The following is a 25,383-nucleotide window of genomic DNA, read 5'->3' on the forward strand; positions in this document are numbered from 1 at the left end:
AATAACCCAGCAAGGCATTAATAAGTAAGGAAGCTTTGAATACGTTTTGGGTCAATAGTAAGTAAAGCAGAGTTAGGAGGCCTGAAATAGGTAATTCAGAGTTTAGAAATCAGTAGTAGGTAACACAGACTGAAGGGGTCAGCATTAAGTAATACAGAATTCAGAGGTTGGTATTAAGTAATGCTGTGTTTAGAGGTCTGAAGTATGTAATGCAACATTCAATAGAACGTAATACAGAGTGCAGAGGTCAGGAGTATGTAACCCACAGCGCAAGGAGGAGGAGTAAGTAACATATAGTTCAGAGGTCAGTAATATGTAATGCACTGTGCAGGGGTCAATAATAAGTAACACAGAGTGCAGGGGTCCAGGGTAAGTTATGCAGAGTTTAGAGGTCAGAAGTCTGTAACACATAGTTCAAGGTCAGAATTAAGTAATTAAGTAATACAAAGTGCAGTATGTAATATATAGCATGAAAGTCCAGACTATGTAATAAAAAGAAAAATAGAAATCAGCCCACAGTGGTCTGCGGTATGTGATGTATTTAAGCACAATTTGTGTTATGTATAGTAAGGTTTACAGACTGCAGTGGTCAATATCATCTAATGAACAGTACAGAGTGCAGTGAGATAACATACAACAGTGTACAACACTGTTCTTGTTCTTTTAATCTCATAACTGATTTACCCCTTTACCGTTGTTTATTAGCCTGATCTGTCATGTCTAGTGCTACCCATAGATGGCATGTCCTCAACTGCTATGCTCCTTTGAGTGTGCAATGTAAGGTCGTCAGTTGTGTGTCTTTGTCAATATTACAGTAATTGTGATAGGGCAGATATGGTGTGATGTCATTAGACATGTGCAGGACGAAAAAATGTGTTTAGTTTGGTTTTGTTTTGGGTCGTTAATCTAGTTATTTTGTTTTGTTAAATTCTGTTGATTCGTTAAATTTGTTTTCAGAATTCGTATTCGAAATTCGTATTCGTAATTTTCACATTTTCTTCAAATTTACAGATTTTTTGCATTCGAAACAATGAAATCGATACATTTTTAAATCGGTCGAAACGAAAACGGTATATTGTTTTCGATTCGAATGCAGCAAAGAGAACAAACAGATGAAAAATCTTCATCAAATGATTATAATGGTTCTTTAACACACCTTTGGCTTAACAAAAACAGCATTATTTCTAAATGGTACTCTAATAACACACAGTCTTTGATTTCAGCAATATGTGTAGTGAGAATTTGACTGGAGTTAAATGTAAAATTCTATTCTAATTTCAGTCTGAATTTCTGACAATTTGGACGAATTTCGTTACGTTTTTCGGAGCGTTCAGTAAAATTTGTTTACTTTGTAATTCGGGTATTCGGATATAGCCGAATCTCCAAATAACAAAAAATGTGTCCAAATATTGAATATACGAACCGCTCATGCCTAGGCATCAATAATTCGCAGAAGAAAAAACAAATGTGACTGGTTGGACAGATACACTGTTCTTGTCCTTTCAGACATTCAATTCATTGATTGTGACACCTATCCTCAGAAGCATCAGTATTATTATCATTGTTTGACATCATTATCACTACTCCAACTATGACTTTGATGGGACTTGCCCTTGTCACCATCATTTACATACCGTATTTATCGGCGTATAACACGCACAGGTTTATAACACACACATTCATTTTAAGAGGGAAGTTTCAGGAAAAAACTTAAATTTTTGTATTGGCGTATAACACGCACACGCTATTTCGTGGTGAAAAAGTGAGTGTTATAAGTCATCATTTTCCCCAAATTTGCCTTCTAACCTCTTCACTGGTTTTCTTTAGATGTTGCATCTCTTCCTCAAGGTGTTGTATATGTGAGCTGAGATTCTGTCTTTCCATGTTAATGGTTTCAAGTATGGAAATGTGTTCACTCAGATCCTTCTCAACAACTGTCCTCATATGAAAATCCATTGCTTGCCTTCAACACAAAAAGAAACATAAGATTATCATTTTTAGTAACCGAAGTGTAAAAGTTCATACCTCTGACAGTGAATATTTTGCTAAATAAAGGAGTGAAATTATTGAATTACCTATCTAGATACAAGGTAAGTATATAGAGCAAAGGAATGGTGATTTTTAATAGGCTGATTAAGGGCCGGTTCACACAGCGATGCGCGGCGAGGCGTCTCCGACTTGCCTCGCCGCGACCTGCACGGACCTCAGCGGCGACTTGCAGAGGACTTCTGCATAGAAGTCAATGCAAGTCGCCCCCGAAGTCGCCCCGAAGTAGTACAGGAACCTTTTTTCTGAGTCGGAGCGACTCGAGTCGCTCCTCTCAGAACGGTTCCATAGCACTGAATGGGGGCGACTTGCGGGAGCGAGGCGAGGCGAGCCGTGTCGCCTCGCCTCGCGTCGCAGTGTGAACCGGCCCTAATACACAAATATTTTTTTTAAATGTAACACACATAGTTTACATATTCCATGTTACAATAGATACGTCAGTCTCGACATGTTTCATCAAACGTTTTCAGGCTTCTTCAGGAGTTTATGCATCACATTGAATTGTATGGGAAGCTATCTATTTATTTTTAAAAATGAGAGTGATGAAAAAGATATTATCAGTATTTATTTAAGGCAGCTGAATAGAGAGGACACAAAGTCCAGAAAAGGGGCCACAATCTATTAGTGAGTCATCACACCTACAAAGTGAGCCTGTAAGCAGGTTCAGTTTACCCTCCCCTCTGTAGGTGGAGCTCTGATGCTGACCACTGTACACAAGCAATGTAGGATGAGAGGAAATTTGTTCCTCTGCAGCCTCTGTAGGCATCATCAGGAGAACAGTGGTCTGACAATTGGAACCCCTGGATGACCCCCCAACTGCCATCTTCAGTGGCAGCCAATCAGAACCTTTGTCTCATGTAGATATGGTTAATTGCCATGGCATACAGATGGAAAATTAAATTAGGCAGCAGCCCTTGAAACTTATTAGGACCCCATTGTAGGACAGAGGCGTGTATATAGGGGACTCAGGAACATTATTTTTTATGGCAGTCCAAACACAGATTAAGAAACCAATTGTAAATTTTGACTTTAAGCCCTGGTTCACACCAGTGCGTCTTTGAAATTGCGCTACTTCAGCATGATTTTAAATCCGCAAATCAGTGCGATTTACACCTCCCATTTCAGTGTGGCTTGCGACTTCATTTAACAGAAGTCTATGAAGTCACACTAAAACTTTTTCAAAGTTGCTGCGACGTGAGTCGCAGTGATTTGAACAGTTCCATTGCCGGCAATTGGGTGTGACTTGTCATGAGATTTGGAACTGTCAAATCGTATGACAAATAACACTGGTGTGCTATTTTTATTTTATTTTTTGATGCAGCAATTTTACTGCTGCTCTGTACAGGTTCTTGGATAAAGGACCTTTGTTTAAAATTGCATGGAGTCTAACGGTTTTGGACAATGTGTTGTGACTGTGTCGTGTTTCTTTGTTAAAGGAAGCTGAACGATAATAATTATTTGTGATGATAGCATTTTATTTAGGTGAAATTTTGACAGTTTCACAGAACAGCAAACATCTCTTTCGGCTCATAAAAGGAATTGATTATTTACTATTCTTCCTGTATGATCCATTATTTTGGTATATACTCCATACTGCCCACAGGAAACAGTCCTTAAAGTGGTTGTAAACCCTTACCTATACCCAGTGAAATGACTGGCCTCGGGTAATATACAGAGATTAAACAAATCCTTCTATATAAGTTATACCTGTTTATCTACAGCTGCCTTTGCCCTACGTCCATCCAAAGTGCTAAATTTACACAGGACCTCTCAGCTCTGAAAAGTAGGGGGCTGAGAGCTGAAGTTACATCAGGGAGGAGAGCTCTAAGAGGGGAAGGGAAGGGAAGGGAAGGGAAGGGAAGGGAAGGGAAGGGAAGGGAAGGGAAGGGAAGGGAAGGGAAGGGAAGGGAAGGGAAGGGAAGGGAAGGGAAGGGAAGGGAAGGGAAGGGAAGGGAAGGGAAGGGAAGGGAAGGGAAGGGAAGGGAAGGGAAGGGAAGGGACGGGACCCCCTACAGTACACAGGAACAGAGCTGAGGTCCAACTGCTGTCACCATTTCTTTCTTAGTGTCAGGAAAACTTGTCAGAAAAGACTCATACTGATAGCAGAGGACACACTATAGAGGGATATGTTTTGTTCATATTTCATGTCTGAGGTTTACAACCACTTTAAAAAAAAGGGGGCCAGTGGGTAATGCTTGCCCTCCAGGGCTAAAACTTCCCAGTCCTCCTAGCCATTAGCTTTTGAAAGTAAGGTTGAAATTTGCATATCAGGCCGTCCATGTTTTAAGGGTCCCAAGTTGCTCGAAAACACGTTAGAAAGTACTTTATATGCAGGAATCAGAGTCTCCTATGACTGCTAGAGAAAGTTTTGCTATAGCTCTTCAGATATGAAATGAAAGGTGTAAGGGTGTAAGGGATAAACAACTTACTTCTTTCTAAATTCATCAGCCACAATGTGGTTATTGCTGATCTCTTTTTCATGGCTGGCTATATTTTCTGTAACCAGCAGTATCTGGAAGAGAAAAATAATCTAAGATTAACACAAGGGCCCTTCCAGACTCTAAAAACAAATGTACTTATGAATGTTTATGTTCATGGAGTTTACATGGTGGCAACTGGGCAGGGGGTAAAAAGATGTACAGTATGTATTAACTGGAGTAGTCTGGAAAGGAGAACTCCACACTATATATACATTCATAAGTACAGGATTGGAATAAATAGCTTCACTGTGCTTTTGTATGCATCAAATACAGGCATAGAGATAGTATGTTTGAAGGACTACATAATATTTTATGCTGTGTTCTATCAGTGCAAAAACTACAAATATACTGTATATGTAAAGTGATATTGGGGAAATTAACTCAGTAACTCACAAGCGTGACCCAGCATGACGTCATACGACGAAACACACGTAGGGTGGGGCAAGGGCACTGTTTGACATTACATGTGTCGGCTCACGCTTGTGATCTATTACAGGTCCAGAGGTGAGCTGCTATTGTTAGCTGAGCGCGACACTCCCTAGTGCCGGGCAGCCACTCTTCAAATGTGAGTCGATTACAGAGAAAATTTTTAACTTACCCGTGAGATGGTTTTATGCTATGGGAGCCTCCTTCCTTCTGTTTTGTTTTCCCTATGATTCGCTGTGACCTGTGTAAGGGGAATTTGACCGTAAAACGGTAACTGGTGATCGTTTGAAGATGATGTATATATATGTATATATGTATATATATATATATACACGTTTTTGATTTTTCACTAATATATATTGTAGTTTTCTAAGTTTAAGTGAAGATTAGCGTTACTCTTATCACCATATATTTTTTTCTTTTATTGTTTTCCGCAATAATTTGAGTAGCAGCTGTCCATTGAAGCACATTTTTGTGGCGCTGTTATTTTTGACACACTATTATTATAAAGACTGTGTGCACCTGTACACACACCCTGCTAGTCTCTGTCAAAACCCAGACACTGGGCTAGAGGCTAGCTCCATCCCACAATGCTTTGAAGCCTCTGGACTCCGGAACCAATTCGGGAATATCAACACCTGGAGAAAGCTGAAAACCCACCTTTCTCCACTCAGCATGAACATTCTGGAACCCCACATTCTGCATTGGTGAAAACCCTGTGTACTTTCTACCTGCATTTACACAGTGGTAGGACCTCACACTGTCACAATATTTATAGACAAACCTCTGGATTTATATGTATTGCATACTTACATGCCAAAATCTATTGAAGGTATGCATTATTCATACTTGATGAACAGCCGGGGGGAAATTTATCTCACTGTAGCTTAGCAATAGACATGGGCACACTGAAATATTTTGTTTTGGAATTTAGTTTTCGTCCGGAAAATACATTCATTTAGTTACTCCCGAAATTCGTGTTTATTTATTTTGTTTTTCGTTAACAAATCGTCCAAAAATCCAAATGAATTAAGGTCGAATCTGTCATTGAAGGCTTATGGTGTCTGTCGAATGTTCAAAGAAGATTCAACAGAGCAGCTAAACTGTATGACTCTGTATAGTTTAGCTGCTCCGTCGAATCTTCTTAGAACTTTTAACAGACACCATAAGCCAAAGATTCGACGTTTGTATGTTTTTCGCTGCTTTGTCAAATCTTTGTCATTCATGTTGAATGTATATAGTTTAACCACTTGCCGACCGCCGCACGGCGATGTACGTCGACAGAATGGCACGGGCAGGCATAAGGGCTTACATGTACAGTGGTGTGAAAAAGTGTTTGCCCCCTTCCTCATTTCCTGTTCCTTTGCATGTTTGTCACACTTAAGTGTTTCGGAACATCAAACCAATTTAAACAATAGTCAAGGACAACACAAGTAAACACAAAATGCAATTTGTAAATGAAGGTTTTTATTATTAAAGGTGAAAAATAATCCAAACCATCATGGCCCTGTGTGAAAAAGTGATTGCCCCCCTTGTTAAAACATACTATAACTGTGGTTGTCCACACCTGAGTTCAATTTCTCTAGCCACACCCAGGCCTGATTATTGCCACACCTGTTCACAATCAAGGCATCACTTAAATAGGAGCTGCTTGACACAGTAAGGTCCACCAGAAGATCCTTAAAAGCTACACATCATGCGGAGACCCAAAGAAATTCAGGAACAATTGAGAAAGAAAGTAATTGAGATCTATCAGTCTGGAAAGGGTTATAAAGCCATTTCCAAAGCTTTGGGAATCCAGTGAACCACAGTGAGAGCCATTATCCACAAATGGCGAAGACATGGAACAGTGGTGAACCTTCCCAGGAGTGGCCGGCCGCCCAAAATTACCCCAAGAGCGCAGCGACGACTCATCCAAGAGGTCACAAAAGACCCCACAACAACGTCCAAGGAACTGCAGGCCTCACTTGCCTCAGTTAAGGTCAGCGTTCATGCCTCCACCATCAGGAAAAGACTGGGCAAAAATGGCCTGCATGGCAGAGTTCAAAGGAGAAAACCACTGCTGAGCAAAAAGAACATCAAAGCTCGTCTCAATTTCTCCACAACACATCTTGATGATCCCCAAGACTTTTGGGACAACATTCTGTGGACCGATGAGACAAAAGTGGAACTCTTTGGAAGGTGTGTGTCCAAGTATATCTGTCGTAGAAGGAACACTGCATTTCATAAAAAGAACATTATATCAACAGTAAAATATGGTGGTGGTAGTGTGATGGTCTGGGGCTGTTTTGCTGCTTCAGGACCTGGAAGACTTGCCGTGATAAAAGGAACTATGAATTCTGCTGTCTACCAAGAGATCCTGAAGGAGAATGTCCGACCATCTGTTCTTGTACTCAAGCTGAAACGAACTTGGGTTCTGCAGCAGGACAATGATCCTAAACATACCAGCAAGTCCACCACCGAATGGCTGAAGAAAAACAAAATGAAGACTTTGGAGTGGCCTAGCCAAAGTCCTGACCTGAATCCTATTGAGATGTAAAAAGGCCGTTCATGCTCGAAAAACCTCTAATGTAACTGAATTAGGACAATTCTGCAAAGATGAGTGGGCCAAAATTCCTCCAGGACGCTGTAAAAGCCTCATTGCACGTTATCACAAACGCTTGGTTGCAGTTGTTGCTGCTAAGGGTGGCCCAACCAGTTATTAGGTTTAGGGGGCAATCACTTTTTCACACAGGGCCATGATGGTTTGGATTTTTTTTCACCTTTAATAATAAACACCTTCATTTACAAATTGCATTTTGTGTTTACTTGTGTTGTCCTTGACTATTGTTTAAATTGGTTTGATGTTCCGAAACACTTAAGTGTGACAAACATGCAAAGGAACAGGAAATGAGGAAGGGGGCAAACACTTTTTCACACCACTGTACGTCCTTGCCTGCCCGCGGGTCGGGGGCCCGATCGGGCCCCTGCCCGGTGCCTGCGGCGGTCGGTATTCGTTCGGGAGCGATCCCGGACGAGGGGACGGCCATTCATTCATGGCCACCCCCTCGCGATCACTCCCGACGAATGAAAATGCTCCGTGACATCACTTCCTCTCCTGTAATGTAAACACAGGAGAGGAAGTGATGTAATCTCTCCTCCGTGTCGGTATTTTTCTTTCCGACACCGAGGAGAGAGGATTGGTGAGTTGCACCAACACGACAGTACACAGTAGAACATGCCAGGCACACTCACACCCCCCCCAATTACCCCTGCCCCCCAGTCACAGTGACACCAATGTCATTTTTTTTTTTTTTTTTTGCATTGGTGTCATTTGTGACTGTAATAACTGTTAGGGCAGTTAGGGTTAGCCCCCTTTAGTTCTAATGTACCCCCCTAACCCCCCCAATAAAGGTTTAACCCCGTGATCACCCCCCGTCGCCAGTGTCACTAAGGCTGGGTTCACATTGCAGCGGTTTATGAGAACGAATGTGATTCGCACCGCACTGCAGTGCAAATCACATCCGATCTCTGTGCGATTCGAGTTCAGCCATACAGATAGTATGGCTGAATTCGCGTCGCACCCGCCGCACCCGCCGCAAATTCGCACAGGACCCTTTTTTTGGCCCGCAGCAGAATCGGATCGCATGGGTGTTCACTGATCTGGGGGTGTCATTAACATTTCACTGACACTCCCAGCAGTTCGCATAGGGCAGTGTGAACTGCTGCCGGGAGGCATGCGATGCGGGAACCCGCCGCGGATTCGTGGCGTTCCCGCATCGCTCCAGTGTGAACCCAGCCTAATAAGCGATCGTTTTTCTGATCGCTGTATTAGTGTCACAGGTGACGCTAGTTAGGCAGGTAGGTATTCTAGGTTCGCCGCAGCTTTTTATAGCGCCAGGGACCCCCATATACTACCGCATAAAGCCCCCTGATTGCCCCCTAGTTAACCCTTTCACCAGTGATCACCATATAACTGTTACAGGTGACGCTGGTTGGTTAGTTATTTTTTTATAGTTTCAGGGCACCCGCCATTTATTACCTAGTCTCACTAGTGTACCCCTAAATTTAGGGGTGTCTACTTTCCAAAATGGGGTCATTTGGGGGGGTTTGTGCCATCTTGGCATTTTATGGCCTTCAAAACTGTAACGCCCTTAGAAAGCCTGAAGGCGGTGCTTGGATTTCGGGGCCCCGTACGCGGCTAGGCTCCCAAAAAGTCCCACATATGTGGTATCCCCGTACTCAGGAGAAGCAGCAGAATTTATTTTGGGGTGTCATTTCACATATGCCCATGGCATGTGTGAGCAATATATCATTTAGTGACAACTTTGTGAAAAAAAAAAAAAAAAAGTTTGTAATTTTCCCGCAACTTGTGGCAAAATATAAAATATTCCATGGACTCAACATGCCTCTCAGCAAATAGCTTGGGGTGTCTACTTTCTAAAATGGGGTCATTTGTGGGGGTTTTGTGCCATCTTGTCATTTTATGGCCTTCAAAACTGTAATAGGTAGTGAGGAGTGAAGTCAAATATTTACGCCCTTAGAAAACCTGAAGGCGGTTCTTGGATTTTTGGGCCCCGTACGCGGCTAGGCTCCCAAAAAGTCCCACATATGTGGTATCCCCGTACTCAGGAGAAGCAGCAGAATTTATTTTGGGGTGTCATTTCACATATGCCCATAGCATGTGTGAGCAATATATCATTTAGTGACAACTTTGTGTAAAAAAAAATAATAATTTTTTTTTTGTCATTATTCAATCGCTTGAGGCAAAAAAATAAAATATTCAATGGGCTCAACATGCCACTTATCAATTTCCTTAGGGTGTCTACTTTCCAAAATGGGGTCATTTGGGGGGGTTTTGTACTGCCCTGCCATTTTAGCACCTCAAGAAATGAGATAGGCAGTCATAAACTAAAAGCGGCGTAAATTCCAGAAAACGTACCTTAGTTTGTAGATGTGACAACTTTTGCGCAAACCAATAAATATACAATTATTGACTTTTTTTTTACAAAAGACATGTGGCTGAATACATTTTGGCCTAAATGTATGACTAAAATTGAGTTTATTGGATTTTTCTAATAACAAAAAGTAGAAAATATAATTTTTTTTCAAAATTTTCGGTCTTTTTACGTTTATATCGCAAAAAATAAAAATCGCAGAGGCAATCAAATACCATCAAAAGAAAGCTCTATTTGTGGGAAGAAAAGGACGCAAATTTTGTTTGGGTACAACATTGCATGACCGCGCAATTACCAGTTAAAGCAGCGCAGTGCCAAATTGTAAAAAGACCTCTGGTCATTTACCAGCAAAATGGTCCGGTCTGAAAGTGGTTAAACAGAAAATGGACTGGTGATAGTGATCACTGATCAGACAGGTAACAAGATAGGATATATAGAATCTATATAGAATCTCAATCTATAATATAGAATCTATAATTATAAACCAGCACCCCCCCCCCCCCCACAGGGCAGGATTGGGACAGAAATTTGGCCCTGGACTTCACCCAGACTTGCGCACTTACATTTTGAGTGTCCCATCAACACTCCCTTACATCAGAGTGTCCCATCACCAGCCCCCTTACATCAGAGTGTCCCATCAGCACCCCTTACATCAGAGTGTCCCATCAGCACCCCTTACATCAGAGTGTCCCATTACCAGCCCACTTACATCACCGTATCCCATCTGCACCCCCTTACATCAGAGTGTCCCATCAGCACCCCCTTACGTCAGAGTGTCCCATGAGCAGCCCCCTTACGTCAGAGTGTCCCATGAGCAGCCCCCTTACATCAGAGTGTCCCATCAGCACCCCCTTACATCAGAGTGTCCCATCAGCAGCCCCCTTACATCAGAGTGTCCCATCACCAGCCCCCTTACATCACAGTGGCCCACTGAGCCATCGGCCCACCGGGAAACTCCCGGTAGTCCCAATGGCCAGTACATGCCTGCCCCCACAACACAGGCGGCCTCTGAGGCTATCACAACCCTAGCAACACTAGTGTCACTATCAGGTTCACAACACTAAGCCCTTGTACACACGGTCGGAGATTCCGACAACCAAATCCGTCGGATTTTGTCCGTCGGATTTTGTCAGACGGATTTTGTCCGAAAAACTGTTGCATTAACACGGTCGGACAAAGTTGTCGGAAAATCCGATGTGATGGCGTTATTTCGTTACGATGGGACTACGTTCACGCTAGTAGCCAATAGCTTTGGTGTAGGAATTTGATCTGAGCATGCGTGGCACTTTTTCCGATCGGAATTCTCTACACATGATCGGAGTATGTCCGATCGGAGCATTTTGTCGGAAAATTTTACCAACAAGTTGGAAAACTTGGTTCGTCGGACACTCCAACGGAAACAGTCCGATGTAGACCACACACAGTCGGAATATCCAACAAAACGGTCCGATCGGACACATTCCATCGGAATCTCCGACCGTGTGTACAAGGACTTACACAATAGCAGCAGATTATTATGAAAAAGTTAAGTTGAACTGTAGCTTGCTTCACTATTGTTCTGCTGCTGTGCTTATGCTTAACTGCTAAATAATTTAGGTTCTCTGACAAACGGACCAGATAAGATTGTTTTCTGAAATGATTCAGTGTGTGTGTCTCTCTTTGCTAGCAATCGTAAGTGAAAGTAAGTTGGCTGTACGTGTGTACTTAGTTCTAGCTATTTTACTGCTCCTCCTCTTTGGTTACAATCAGCCAATAACATTCATCATCATTATTATTTTTATTTTACTTCCCCCACCCAATTTCAGCAGTAATCTTTTCTCTCTATGTTGAATCTTTTCTCTCTATGTCAAATCTTTTCTCTCTGTCGAATCTTTTCTCTCTATGTAGAATAATCCTGGACTAATAGAGTTAAAGCGGAGGTCCACCCTAAAATGGACCTTCTGCTCATCGGAATCCTCCCCCCCTCCGGCGCCACAATTGATAATCCAGGTAACTGCACCCACTTCCGGGATAGCTCTCTGCGGAAAGGGGCATAGATTACGCCCCTTTCCGCAAGTGCCCGCCCCATTCCGCAAGTGCCCCGCTGCCTGCTGGGAAACACACAGATCCCAGAGGCAGCGGGGACCGTCCTTATTGCGCAGCGCGGCTCGCGCATGCGCAGTAGGGAACCGGGAAATGAAGCCGAAAGGCTCCATTTCCTGATTCCCATACCCAAGATGGCGGCGGCAGCACCCGAGTGACGATCTAAAGATCGGCTTCGGGTGCCGACATCGCGGGCGCGCTGGACAGGTAAGTGTCACTATTTTAAAAGTCAGCAGCTGCAGTATTTGTAGCTGCTGGCTTTAAAAAAAAAAAAATGCGGAGTCCCGGCGGACTCCCGCTTTAAGGTTAGGCACATTCGGCCACAGGTTAGATAGACACAGATTGTTGTTGCCAGAGTCATGTTCAAATCTCCTATCTATATTGAACTGTTGTCACAACAAAAACGAAAATAAAGCATTTGTTTATGTCAGATCTTTAGTTTTTCAGAATCTGCACTTTCGTTATCGTTTGTTAAAACAATAATGAAAATACCTGAAATTCGGACGAAAATGCATTCGGACGAAAACGAATGCACATGTCTACTTAGCAATAGCTACGATCTTTGGGGTCTTGCTCAGGTTTTATCCAAGTGGTCATCCCACTGCACATTGACCACAGAAGCCACTTGCTTGGCACAACAATCAGAAAACACCTTGTAATTGTTGAAAAAAATACAAGGCATCCTTTTAATGCACCATTTTTATTAATATATTTTCTTCATGTGAATGCACAGTGAAGCTGTTTATTCCAAGCGTGTACTCAGTATGGAGTTCCTGGAGTCTATCTTTAAATAAATGAAGGAATAACAAAGCTCATGATGCATTACATACTAATGACCCTTATTTTTTCTATACTTGTATGTATCTTTGCGATGCTGCCTCTGAAGGCATAAATGTCATTCCCCAGTTATAGATCTGTGGGACTCCACATACACTATATTACCAAGAGTATTAGGACACCTGCCTTTACTCGCACATAAACTTTATTGGCATCCCAGTCTTAGTCTGTAGAGTTCAATATTGAGTTGGCCCACCCTTTGCAGCTATAAACGCTTCAACTCTTCAGCTGCCCCCAAGGTTTAGGAGTGTGTCTATGGGAATGTTTGACCATTCTTCCAGAAGCACATTTGTGAGGTCAGGCACTGATGTTGGACAAGAAGGCCTAGCTCACAGTTTCCGCTCTAATTCATCCCAAATTTTTTCTATTGGAGGTCAGACAGTCACCTCCACCCCAAACATGCTCATCCATATCTTTATGGATCTTGCTTTGTGCACTGGTCCAAATTATTTGGTGGAGGGAGGATTATGACGTGGTGTGGTTATTCAGGGGTTGGGCTTGGCCCCTTAGTTCCAGTGAAGGGAACTCTTAAGGCGTGAGCATACTAAGACATTTTGGACACTTTCATGCTCCCAACTTTGTGGGAACAGTGAGAGGATGGCTCCTTCCTGTTCCAACATGTCTGCGCAACAGTGCACAAAGCAAGGTCCATAAATACATAGATGAATGAGTTTGGGGTGGAGGAACTTGACTGGCCTACACAGAGTCTTGACCTCAACCAGATAGAACACCTTTGGGATTAATTAAAGTGGACACTGTGATCCAGGCCTTCTCATCCACATCAGTGCCTGACCTAACAAATGTGCTTCTGGAAGAATGGTCAAAAATTCCCATAGACACGCTGCTAAACCTTGTGGACAGCCTTCCCAGAAGAATTGAATCTGTTATAGCTGTAAAAGGTGGGCCAACTCAATATTGAACCTCATGCACTAAGCCTGGGATGCCATTAAAGTTTATGTGTGTGTAAAGGCATGTGTCCCAATACTTTTGGTAATATAGTGTACCTGTAACTGAAAAAATAAATTTGTGAATATGTAGTGTATATGCCATTCCTACACTAAGATTTATACTCACACTGTGTTGAAAAAATTAGGTTCCTTTAACCTCCCTGGCAGTCTGATTATGTCTGATTTTTGAACGTCAAAGCAGTACATTGCTTTGCATGGAAATTTGTTGTTTTATATTGTAGGCCTGTAATTCTTTGGAATAACTAAGTAGACATCCCGTGTATGATAAAGTTTGAAACACGAAATCATAAATTATAATAAATAACTATAAATCATTATAACAAATAATAATATAATAATAATAATACATTTTATTCAATAATGTAATCATATCAAAAACACAGAAATTTGACGTAGAGGGACGCTTTTTAATGCCATGGACTTTTTCAAGTTTCCAGGCAGAAAGAATGACAGAAAGAATGACAAAAGTGCAGGCAGGGTACTGGACAAAACTGAGTTAAAATGATTTGCTATAGTAATGTAATCCTACAGATTACAATGTACTGTGTGTGTTATGTTTTGTACTTTTTTTAATTTGCCGCTGGTTCTGCCCCCATGCGTCACGACGCTGGCAGGGAACAGAACCCCGAACACTGATGCATAGAGCGGAGGATATATCGGCAGGACATTGCGGGATCTTATGGACAAAGGTAAGTAACTGTACAAGGATATTGTGGTGTAATCCCGAGTGTGGCTCAGGGTTAGCGCTTTTGGTACTGAAAACTAACCCTGAGCCACACTCAGGTTGGCGGTTTACATGGTGTCTGAAACTGTTATGCCGCGTACACGCGACCGGACTTTTCGACGGACTTGGTCCGCCGGACTTGGTCCGCCGGACTTTCAAACAAGTGGACTTAGCAACACACGATCACTCCAGAAGTCCAACGGATTCAAACGTGATGACGTAGAATAAGGAAGTTCATAGCCAGTAGCCAATAGCTGCCCTAGCATTGGTTTTAGTCCATCGGACTAGCACACAGATGAATGGATTGTCCGCTAAAAGCCGAGTCCGGCAGGCAAATTGGAAGCCAGTCTTATTTTTAGGTCCACCTGACTTTTGGAAAGAAAAAGTCCGCTGGACCCCATGCATGATCGAATTGTCAGACGGACTCTGGTCCCCTGGAAAGTCCGATCATGTGTACGCGGCATTAGTTGTCTGGCTGGCTTTGTAACTTTTTTGCACTCTCTGGTTTTAGTAAATCAACCCCACTGACTCACAGCCAGTACTTAAATAATTCAGACTCTCCCCTAATTTCCCTGTATTATTTTAGGTCTGAGGCTGAAAAAAAGATGCAATGCCACTGCCTCACCTCTCCACCTTGTCAAACCTGAGAATGCCTTGCATTCAATTAGAAAAATACAAGGTGTTCTGTAAATGGCACCTGTGCCAAGTAAGCAACCCCTATGATCACTATGCTGTAGTACAGCGGCTCGAAACAGAACCCAAAAGATAGCAAGGATCGCTGTAATAGTGGTGACTACTACAGTGATTCTCCACTTCCACTGGCATATATGGCCTATGCATACATACGTATATTTGCCCAAGTGGGACCAATGTAACTATGCTGAACAATCCATGCCATTGAATCCATGGAATCCAGCTTTAAATTACACCAAAGCATTGTCTTACCTGGTTCTGAAGATCAGTAATCAATTGGAGAAATGGACTGAAGTCAGGATGGACCTTGCTATTATTTTTGTCATACCATTCACAGATCTTATTCTCTAGCATCACATTTTCCTCTTCCAGTTGTTTCACATTCTCCAAGTACGATGCCAGGCGGCCATTCAGTGACTGCATGGTTTTCTTTTCATCAAAGTTGAACAGATTGCCATTGGTCCAGATGGCGTGGCTTGCAGACCTTCTTATCTTGTGATTTCTATTAAATCCATATGCATTTCCAACGCCATTTTTCTGACCAGAAGATGAGTGTCTGATATCCAATTCTCCAGAACCTCCATTAAATCGGTGTATTCTGTAGTATGGTACATTGTGAGTGACAGATGGGTTTGCTTTTGCTTCTGATAAAGTTTTGTGACTTCTGTACACGGGATAACCCAAATATTCCCCACAAGTTCTGTAAACCCCATGAGGCGACTGGACAGTTTTGTAACTCATGATGCTCCCACAGCTCACTGGAGAAGCAAGAACAATACACAGGTCAAGCAGTCCTTCAAATGATTTAGCTACGGCCCAAGGGTTGCATTTTATATGACGTTTGAGCTAATATGAAGTCATATTTTATGTGGCTTGAGCAAGAACATTTTTTCAGCTTGTCTGGTATAACCAGATGAATGTTTATGGATGGAATGAGCAAGCTTAAAAGAAGGCGGAATGTCTGGACATCACCTTGATTTCTCACATTACATAACACTTAAAAAAATTGTTTATATGATAATAATTGTACAATGACCTCTAAAAATATTTAATACCTTATTAGCCATCCATAAAACACACCATGCATTAAGATGCTACTCATACTTGTTTGTGTTATGAATTATCTTTAAAAAACGTATAAGATGAATGTAGCCTTATTAGTACATTTGTAACAGTACGGTGTTTTTAAAATATGCAAATCTTAAAATCATTGGTTTCTCCTGGATCTTTAAAGGAAACCCTACCTAAGGCCTCATGGTCATTAGGTTTAAAAAATATTGCTTTTTTGTTGGGTTTTTTTTTTCTGCATGTAAATGCACCTCTATGTTAGTCTATGTGTCCATGCACATATAGGTGTTTATAGGCATATTAGAAGAGGAGTGTTTACAGGCAGAAAAAATAAAAAACATCACCATCACACTCAGGAGAGGAGCGTTTGAGCAGAAAAAATGTGTAATGCACCCTAATGTGTATAATCACTAGATGCATGTGGACACGTTGCCATGTTTATGCATTCTAATGGGCAGAATAAAGGAATATTTGGCAAATAGAAAGCATTAAGGCATGTAAACATGTGCAATATGTTGCATTCACTGTGGTTATTTTTTTTATCTCACTGCCTGCAGAAAAGATGTTCAGAGGAGCTGAACAAATGCTCAGTGTGCATGAGGCCTAAGGAAATATGCAACTGTCATTGCTGACTGCTTCTGAAAATGATAGTTGCATACAGGGGTGGACTGACAACACCCCCAGACCAAATAAAGCAAGGGCCCTCTGTCAGGCTCCGCCCATTCCCCACCCCTGGACACACCCATGCCCCACCCCTGGCCACACCCTACATTTTGCACAAATGAAAAAAGCAAATACAATACAGTGTTATAAGTCAAATATATATATATATATATATATATATATATATATATATATATATATATATATATATATATATATATATATATATATATATCTTCCTCTCAACAGATAAATTCTCAATATTAGACTGTATTAAAATATTCATCCAAAGCAGCGCTCTTGTCAGTAATTAAAATTGACTAGCTACCAAATGTCCAACAACATGAGTGTACATAGAGAAAACAACAGCGGTAGCAAATGGTGATGAGAACAGAAAGTCCAAAGCACACACAGCTGCAAATCTTAGCCCTTGTACACACGGTTGGAGATTCCGACTACCAAATCCGTCAAAGTAATTCCGACGGATTCATTCCGGAAGAGGTCCGGAAGTGATGTTGCATACACACGGTTGGACTGTACATAACGTGATGACGTTATTTCGTTAAGACGGGACTACGTTCAGGCTAGTAGTCAATAGCTTTGGTCTAGGAATTTGATCTGAGCATGCGTGGCACTTTGTCCGTCGGAGTAGGCTACACATGATCGGAGTATGTCTGATAGGAGCATTTTGTCAGAAAATTTTACTGGCAAGTTGGAAAACTTGGTCCGTCGGATATTCCGACGGAAACAGTCCGATGCAGACCACACACAGTCGGAATATCCGACAAAACGGTTCGATAGGACACATTCTGTCAGAATCTCCGACCGTGTGTACAAGGGTTTTGTGTTACAGAAAACAAAAAGCAGTGCACGATGGAAATCGCATGAAAACTTATTAATCTTTAGATAAGTAACATGATGAATTTATTCAGTCAAATATAAAAAGCTGCAGCAACAGTCAATAGTAGTATAAATACTTTTAGATGGTTTGCAGAACAGTCATAAAAGCATATAGCTTTCTTATAGCTATATCTTCATTGACAGTTTGTCCACTGGCTGGTACACATTCTGTGCATTCTACACTCCACACTGCTGATTTCTACTCTCACGTCAGCAGTATTACCGTATATACTCGAGTATAAGCCGAGATTTTCAGCCTCTTTTTTGAGGCTGAAAGTGCCCCCCTCGGCTTATACTCGAGTCATCGCTGTCTGCCCGCTCGATCAGCGTGTCGAGCAGACAGACAGCGGCCATTCTATTCAAAAGCCGCGCCTCCGGCTCCGCCTTCGCCTGTGATAGGCGGAACACTGAATTTCCCAGCAGCCTGTGTTCCGCCTATCACGGACATCGTATCATCCTCGTACTACGGACGAGGATGATACGACGTCTGTGATAGGCGGAACACAGGCTGCTGGGAAATTCAGTGTTCCGCCTATCACAGGCGAAGGCGGCGGCGCAGCTTTTGAATTTTACAATGGCCGCCGACGAAGAGGGCACGGGACGGAGGCAAGGCAAGGCACGGCACGGGACGGGACGGGACGGGGGCAAGGCAAGGCACGACACGGGACGGATGCAAGGAGGCAAGGCACGGCACGGGACGGAGGCAAGGAGGCAAGGCACGGGACGGAGGCTCGGGACAAAGGTAGGCTGGACACACACACACACACACACACACACACACACACACACACACACACACACACACACACACACACACACACATGGATGGAGACACACACAGGGATGGATGGATGGATGGATGGAGACACACACACACAGGGATGGATGGATGGATGGATGGAGACACACACACACAGGGATGGATGGATGGATGGATGGAGACACACACACACAGGGATGGATGGATGGATGGACACACACACACACAGGGATGGATGGACGGACACACAGGGATGGACGGACACACAGGGATGGACGGACACACAGGGATGGACGGACACACAGGGATGGACGGACACACACACAGGGATGGACAGGCATGTCTCACCCTCGGCTTATACACGAGTCAATAAGTTTGGCAGTTTTTTTGGGGGTAAATTGGGGGCCTCGGCTTATATTCGGGTCGGCCTATACTCGAGTATATACGGTAGGTAATCATTACTATTATTACCACATCTATGTTATACTGTATCTCACAAACGTGAGTACACCCCTCACATTTCTGAAAATATTTTATTATATTTTTTCATGTGACAACACTGAAGAAATGACACTTTGCTACAATGTAAAGTAGTGAGTGTACAGCTTGTATAACAGTGTAAATTTGCTGTCCCCTCAAAATAACTCAACACACAGCCATTAATGTCTAAACTGCTGGCAACAAAAGTGAGTACACCCCTAAGTGAAAATGTAAAAATTGGGCCCAATTAGCCATTTTCACTCCCTGGTGTCATGTGACTCGTTAGTGTTACAAGGTCTCAGGTGTGAATGGGGAGCATGTGTGTTAAATTTGGTGTCATCGCTCTCACTCTCTCATACTGGTCACTGGAAGTTCAACATGGCACCTCATGGCAAAGAACTCTCTGAGGATCTGAAAAAAAAGAATTGTTGCTCTACATAAAGATGGCCTAGGCTATTAGAACATTGCTCAGACTCTGAAACTGGGCTGCAGCACTGTGGCCAAAACCATACAGCTGTTTAATAGGACAGGTTCCACTCAGAACACTCAGAACAGGCCTCACTATGGACAACCACAGAAGTTGAGTGCACGTGCTCAGCATCATTTCCAGAGGTTGTCTTTGTGAAAAGACGTATGAGTGCTGCCAGCATTGCGGCAGAGGTTGAAGAGGCGGGCGGTCAGCCTGTCAGCGTTCAGACCATACGCAGCACACTGCATCACATTGATCTGCATGGCTTTCATCCCAGAAGGAAGCATCTTCTAAAGATGATGCATAAGAAAGCCTGCAGTTTGCTAAAGACAAGCAGACTAAGGACATGGATTACTGGAACCATGTCCTATGGTCTGATGAGACCAAGATAAACTTATTTGGTTCAGATAGTGTCAAGTGTGTGTGGCGGTAACCAGGTGAGGAGTACAAAGACAAGTGTGTGTTGCCTACAGTCAAGCATGGTGGTGGGAATGTCATGGTCTGGGGCTGCATGAGTGCCGCCGACACTGGGGAGCTACAGTTCCTTGAGGGAACCATGAATGCCAACATGTAATGTGACATACTGAACGAAAGCATGATCCCCTCCCTTCGGAGACTGGGCTACAGGGCAGTATTCCAACATGATAAGGACCCAAAACACACCTCCAAGATAACCACTGACTTTCTAAAGAAGCTGAGGGTTAAGGTGATGGACTGGCCAAGCATGTCTCCACACCTAAACCCTATTGGGCACCTGTGTGGCATCCTCAAACGCAAGGTGGATGAGCGCAAGGTCTTTAACATCCACCAGCTCCGTGATGTCATCATGGAGGAGTGGAAGAGGACTTCAGTGGTAACCTGTAAAGCTATGGTGAACTCCATGCCCAAGAGGGTTAAAGCAGTGCTGGAAAATAATGGTAGTCAGTCACTTCTGTAGAGCTAGTGACTGACTGAGAAGTCGGCCCAGTTCTCCAGGAACCCAAACCCCTCCTTACTACACCAGCTCCTCAGCCACTTGTTTACTTCTCTAATCTCCCTCTGCCTTTCTGGTGTGTCTTGAGGTACCGGTAGTATTTCTGAGAATTCTACCTTGGCTGACCTTTTCCTCAATTTAGCTCCTAAGTCCCTAAAATAATTTTTTAGGACACTTTAAAACAACCCGAGCACCCGGTAGACAACATACAGTTCGGCACTTCAGGTCTTTGTGACAGACTTCCATCTCCTGTCCTTATAAGAATTGAGTCCCCTACCACCAGGATCTGTCTTTCCTTTCCCTTGGCTTTACTCCCACCATCACTGAGGGAGTTATTCCCCTGGCAGCTAGGGGAGTCACTCAGCTCCAGTAGTGCTGGTCCCTGACCGGTTTCATCAATGTCACTCAACGGGGCATACTTATTGGGATGTTCCAGCCCAGAACCGGCCTCCCTGACTCTTTCCCCTCTAACCTTCCTGACTGTCACCCATCTACTCTGCTTTAGTGCCTGCCTCTCTTTATCTCCACCGCCTCTGTGCTGGCCCCTGCCAGCAGGGCCGCTGATAAGGCAGTACAGCCAGCCCTCCAGTAGGGGGCCCGAGCCTCATCAGTCCAAAAGGGGGCCCGGACAACTGCAGGAGAGGAGAGCTGGCTGTTCTGCCTTGTGACTCCTGTGCTTTATCCCTATGTTCTACTTACTTGCCTACAGTGCCTTTGTTTAGCAAGCTGTCCCATGCTGGCTTTATTCTCGGGCTGCATCCTGATTTTAGTGCAGCAGGGACAGCTGCACACTGTCTCTCTGCTTCTGCCTTGAAATCATTACACTGCCCGTGTTCTGTGGGTCCTTAAACTCCCCCTCCCCTCCCCCTGTGATTAGCAGCGTCATCTTGCAAAGAAGAAAGATTGAAGGTAAGAAGTTCTCTGCCTGATGAGTCCTGAGCTCTGCTCTCCTGACCTCTACTCCGTGCTCTGTGAATTGTGGCTGTAGGGTTTTAATGTTGTAGTGCTTCTAATGGAAAGGGGTGACTGAGGAAGGGGGGGGGGGGGGGTGAAGCTGCAGAAAGTTCAGAATTCCAGCTGACAAATATCTCCACCAGCCACAATGCACCAGCTATTTCTATATGCCACTCCTGAGGCCCCATTCACACTTAGCATAGCGAGAACACATGTTCCTGCATTTATTTTGACTTTTTTTTGTTTTGTTTTTTAGATTGTTTATACATAGGGCAGCCCATTCACTTGAATGGGCACCCTATATTTGACAAACGCACCATAAAAGTTCTAGAACATTTTCAGGCATGCAGCTTTGCAAGTTTGTCACATGACAAAATGCAAGCTGTTTTTGGGGTGCCATTAACAATTAACGGCACCACAAGCACTATGCGAGATTGCAGTGCATTTCTAAAATGCATGCAAAGCATGCGTTTCCCTTACCCTTTGTCACACGGTCAGGAAATACAAAGTGGAAATGCAGCCTAAGAACTCTTTCACATGGTTGGCTGAGCCGTGGATTTATCACCACCCCTAGCTGCACATCCAAATCCTAACAATACCGTCAGACAGGGCTGTACACATTATGTAGTTGCAATGTTTTACTACACCGCTGCGGCATTTTAACACAGGCTGCAGAGTTTGACAGGCAGCACCACCTATCAAACTTCCCATTGAATTCAATGGGGCCACTTTGCAACTGCAAGCCAAACACTTGGCTCACAGTTGCAGCCAAGAGTTGCTCACAGTTGCAGCCAGTCTCACAAAGAAAAATTACCATTCAGCAATTTAAAAAAATTATAAAAAAATACAGATGTCAGGAGGCAGTAGTAGCAAGGGTATAATTTCTGCCATGGCTGCAAAACGGCATTGCTACCATCGCATTTTAGCAAAAATTTTATTTGATAATTTTTTTTTTTTGGCGGGGGGGGGGGCCCTGTCAGGTAGGCTGTATGGGGCCCTGTAATTTCTAACAGCAGCCCTGCCTGCCAGCACCTGCTGGTACGATTCCCAACTCTCCTTTAGTGTGGAGGGTCTTCTCAGTGTTGACAGTTGCTTCCCTAGATTCCGAACCTGGGCTTCCAGGGAAACATTGTGGTTACATTTTGCACCACAGTATTCACCCTCGATCGATGCTCAAGGAACGCATACATGCCACAAGATGTACATCATGTTACATCTCCACATCCACATCGTACCTACTAATTTGATGGGGAGATTGAGAATTATATCCTGTCCAACTTAACTAACAACTAGCTTCCTGACACTAATACTCAACAATAAACAAGTACTCAACAATACAATACACAGATACTTAACAATACAATACACAGGTATTCAACAATACAATACATAATTACTCACAGCCCAGGTGCACTCAGTCCATGGGCACTCACAGCACTCATGCACTCACAGTCCATGGGCACTCACAAAACACACAATACTCCACTACTAATAATACACACACACTACACAGGCACTCACGATACACAGGTGCTCACAATACACACACAATACATAGGTACTCACAATACACACACAATACTCAGGTACTCCCAATACTCAGGTACTCCCAATACTCAGGTACCCCCAATACTCAGGTACTCCCAATACTCAGGTACACCCATTACTTGTCCCACACCACGATGTCCTCTCTGCTGCCGCTGTAGGTCCCTGGGTTACCCATTGCCACACTCGGTTGTGGGGGGTCCGGTCTGGTCCTCTGCTTGCTGCTCACATACTCCCTCTCACACCACGCTGTCCCAGCACTGACTTCACCATAAGCTCTGCAACAACGCCACCAAGATGCAAAAGGCTGTTTTTATAATGCCCAGTGTGCATGAGGCCTACGGTTGCAGTACTTTTTGTCTTGTATTCCTGACTAAACTTGTAGGAGAACTCTGTGCTACACTTACTCTTTTGATAAACAGCAGCAGTGTTCACCCTGTTTGTCAGAACACCACAAGCATACTTTACAGCAGCCTGTTTGTAAGGATACTTCAAATACACCACCAAAGAGCAAGCTGAAAGCTGAAAATACAAAGACCTTCCTTTCTTCTGAGAGACTACAATTCACCCCCCCCCCCCCACAAGGTATGAAAAAACATTGGTGCCATAAGGGCCCATACCTCCACCCATCACTCTGATTACCAAAAGATCAGATCTAAAAACTTAAGGGCCATATTATTTGAAATAAACCAAATACAGGATTTAGATGGTCCTTTGGGACTATGGTGTCAGGGGACTGAAGGGAGTGGTCTGACATGAATATGGTCATTCCTCTGCCCCTTTTTCTGCCTTTATTCATAGAGCTCAATCCAATCATAATTTGTTGGTACTGTGTAAGTGTTTATACTATAATGTAATCAGCTATTAATGGTTTGACTGTTTCTGGTTTCAGGGTTATTTGTCATAACAAATTCCCTGCAGGTGATGAGTTTTTGTTGTTGAGTGTCATTGCTATTAGTCTTTCAGTAAATAAAAGTGCTTAAAAACACACAGTCAAATAAAGCAGTTGAATCTGGTAACCACAAGAATGTCGGAGACCAGAGTGTCAGAGGTGTTGGAGTACTTGCAAGGTCAGGGCAACCAGTGAAGCACAGATCCTTTAAGCGGCCCTCACAATGGTAGAGCTACCTTTGGGGGCTCATCCAGGATACCTCTCATGGGATGCTCATGCAAGTCATGTGACGAGTTCAGGACTGAAGAGAGAATGGACTCAGCTACCACCATCAAATGGGGCAGAGAGGATGGGGGTCCACTGGAGTTGACTACAGCGGTGAGAATGCCCAGAGTTGAATCTCTGCTGGTGAGGAAGGCTGTACCGGAGCAACAGGCCTACCTTGGCTATGACAACCGATCCTAATGCAGATTATACTTACGCCCTGTTGGCGAATATACCATCCAAGTTTCAGAAAAGTGTCATGAGTTTGGCTGAGGGGCTAGAGGCACAAGTTGTATTACTACTGCCAGCAGGAGACCCAGATGAGAAATTTTCGCAGTTCAGGTCGGTAAGCCCAGCCTCAGAAGAAGTTGATGTCCCAGCTGCGGGAATGTCATCCTCTTCATTCTACGTTGACATGAGTAAATTTGTCGAAAGCCTTATAAAGAACAGTGTCAGGAAAGGTTCCATATAATGCACAATGTTATAACATATAACTGAAATTAGTGCAAACAATATCTCTATCTGATACCAATAGTGATCAAGTAACTATAAAACAATTAATTCAAAATTAATCATAATCTTCTATTCAAAAAAGTCCCATCAATATAGTACAACAACTTATTGTTTTTATGGGTGATTCCAAATCCACCAGCATGAAAATTCTTGCAAGATGTGACAGAAATTATTCAAATAGATTGCATACACCTCCACCAGAGATCTCAACACAGCGACACCCAATCGTGATTGAAAATGCAATCTTGTTGACTTGAACTCACAAAGTGAAATAAGCAGTACCTCAACAGTCTACAAATGTGCCTTGAGCCCCATAGTTGTATGTCTGCAGTGTGAGATCATCAAAGATACTGTGCTTGTGACTGCCAGGATCTTGAGATTTATCTACTGAATAATAACAACTATAGGTGCAACAACTCCGGGAATCTTAAATCTCCCAATATAAGTTAAAAAGATAACATGTCATGTCAATTATACGTGGGCACCACTATGAAAACTTTTCTAGACCTGAAACAGGAATTTAAGCTACCAAATAGTTCATTTTATAAATACCTCCAAATCAGGCACTCTTTTCAGAAGCAGTTTAGGTCACAAACAGATGAATGGATCCAGATTCCCATATTGGCACAAATAACGACTCTGGAATCATCTAAAGGTTTAATTTCCAGGCTGTATGCCTGACTGGAGGCTAGAACAATAGATTGAGCGG

The 25,383-nt window shown here is 43.2% G+C and overlaps 1 protein-coding gene across 1 annotated transcript in view; it reads right to left on the minus strand.

Moving 5' to 3' along the window:
• Positions 1 to 15,978, minus strand: part of LOC143935805 (keratin, type I cytoskeletal 19-like) — a 29,538-nt gene extending 13,560 nt beyond the window's left edge. The window contains exons 1-3 of the mRNA XM_077459915.1: positions 15,446 to 15,978; positions 4,476 to 4,558; positions 1,807 to 1,963 (exon numbers count right to left, since the gene is read on the minus strand). Of these exons, the coding sequence (XP_077316041.1) occupies positions 1,807 to 1,963; positions 4,476 to 4,558; positions 15,446 to 15,934 (729 nt within the window). The 5' untranslated portion in view covers positions 15,935 to 15,978. The remainder of the gene's footprint in view (positions 1 to 1,806; positions 1,964 to 4,475; positions 4,559 to 15,445) is intronic.
• Between the last annotated feature and the right edge of the window lie 9,405 nt (positions 15,979 to 25,383).

Source organism: Lithobates pipiens, unplaced genomic scaffold (genome assembly GCF_037356315.1).
Source record: "Lithobates pipiens isolate NorthernLeopardFrog02 unplaced genomic scaffold, aLitPip1_a1.2 Scaffold_28, whole genome shotgun sequence".
Classification (NCBI taxonomy): Eukaryota; Metazoa; Chordata; class Amphibia; order Anura; family Ranidae; genus Lithobates; species Lithobates pipiens.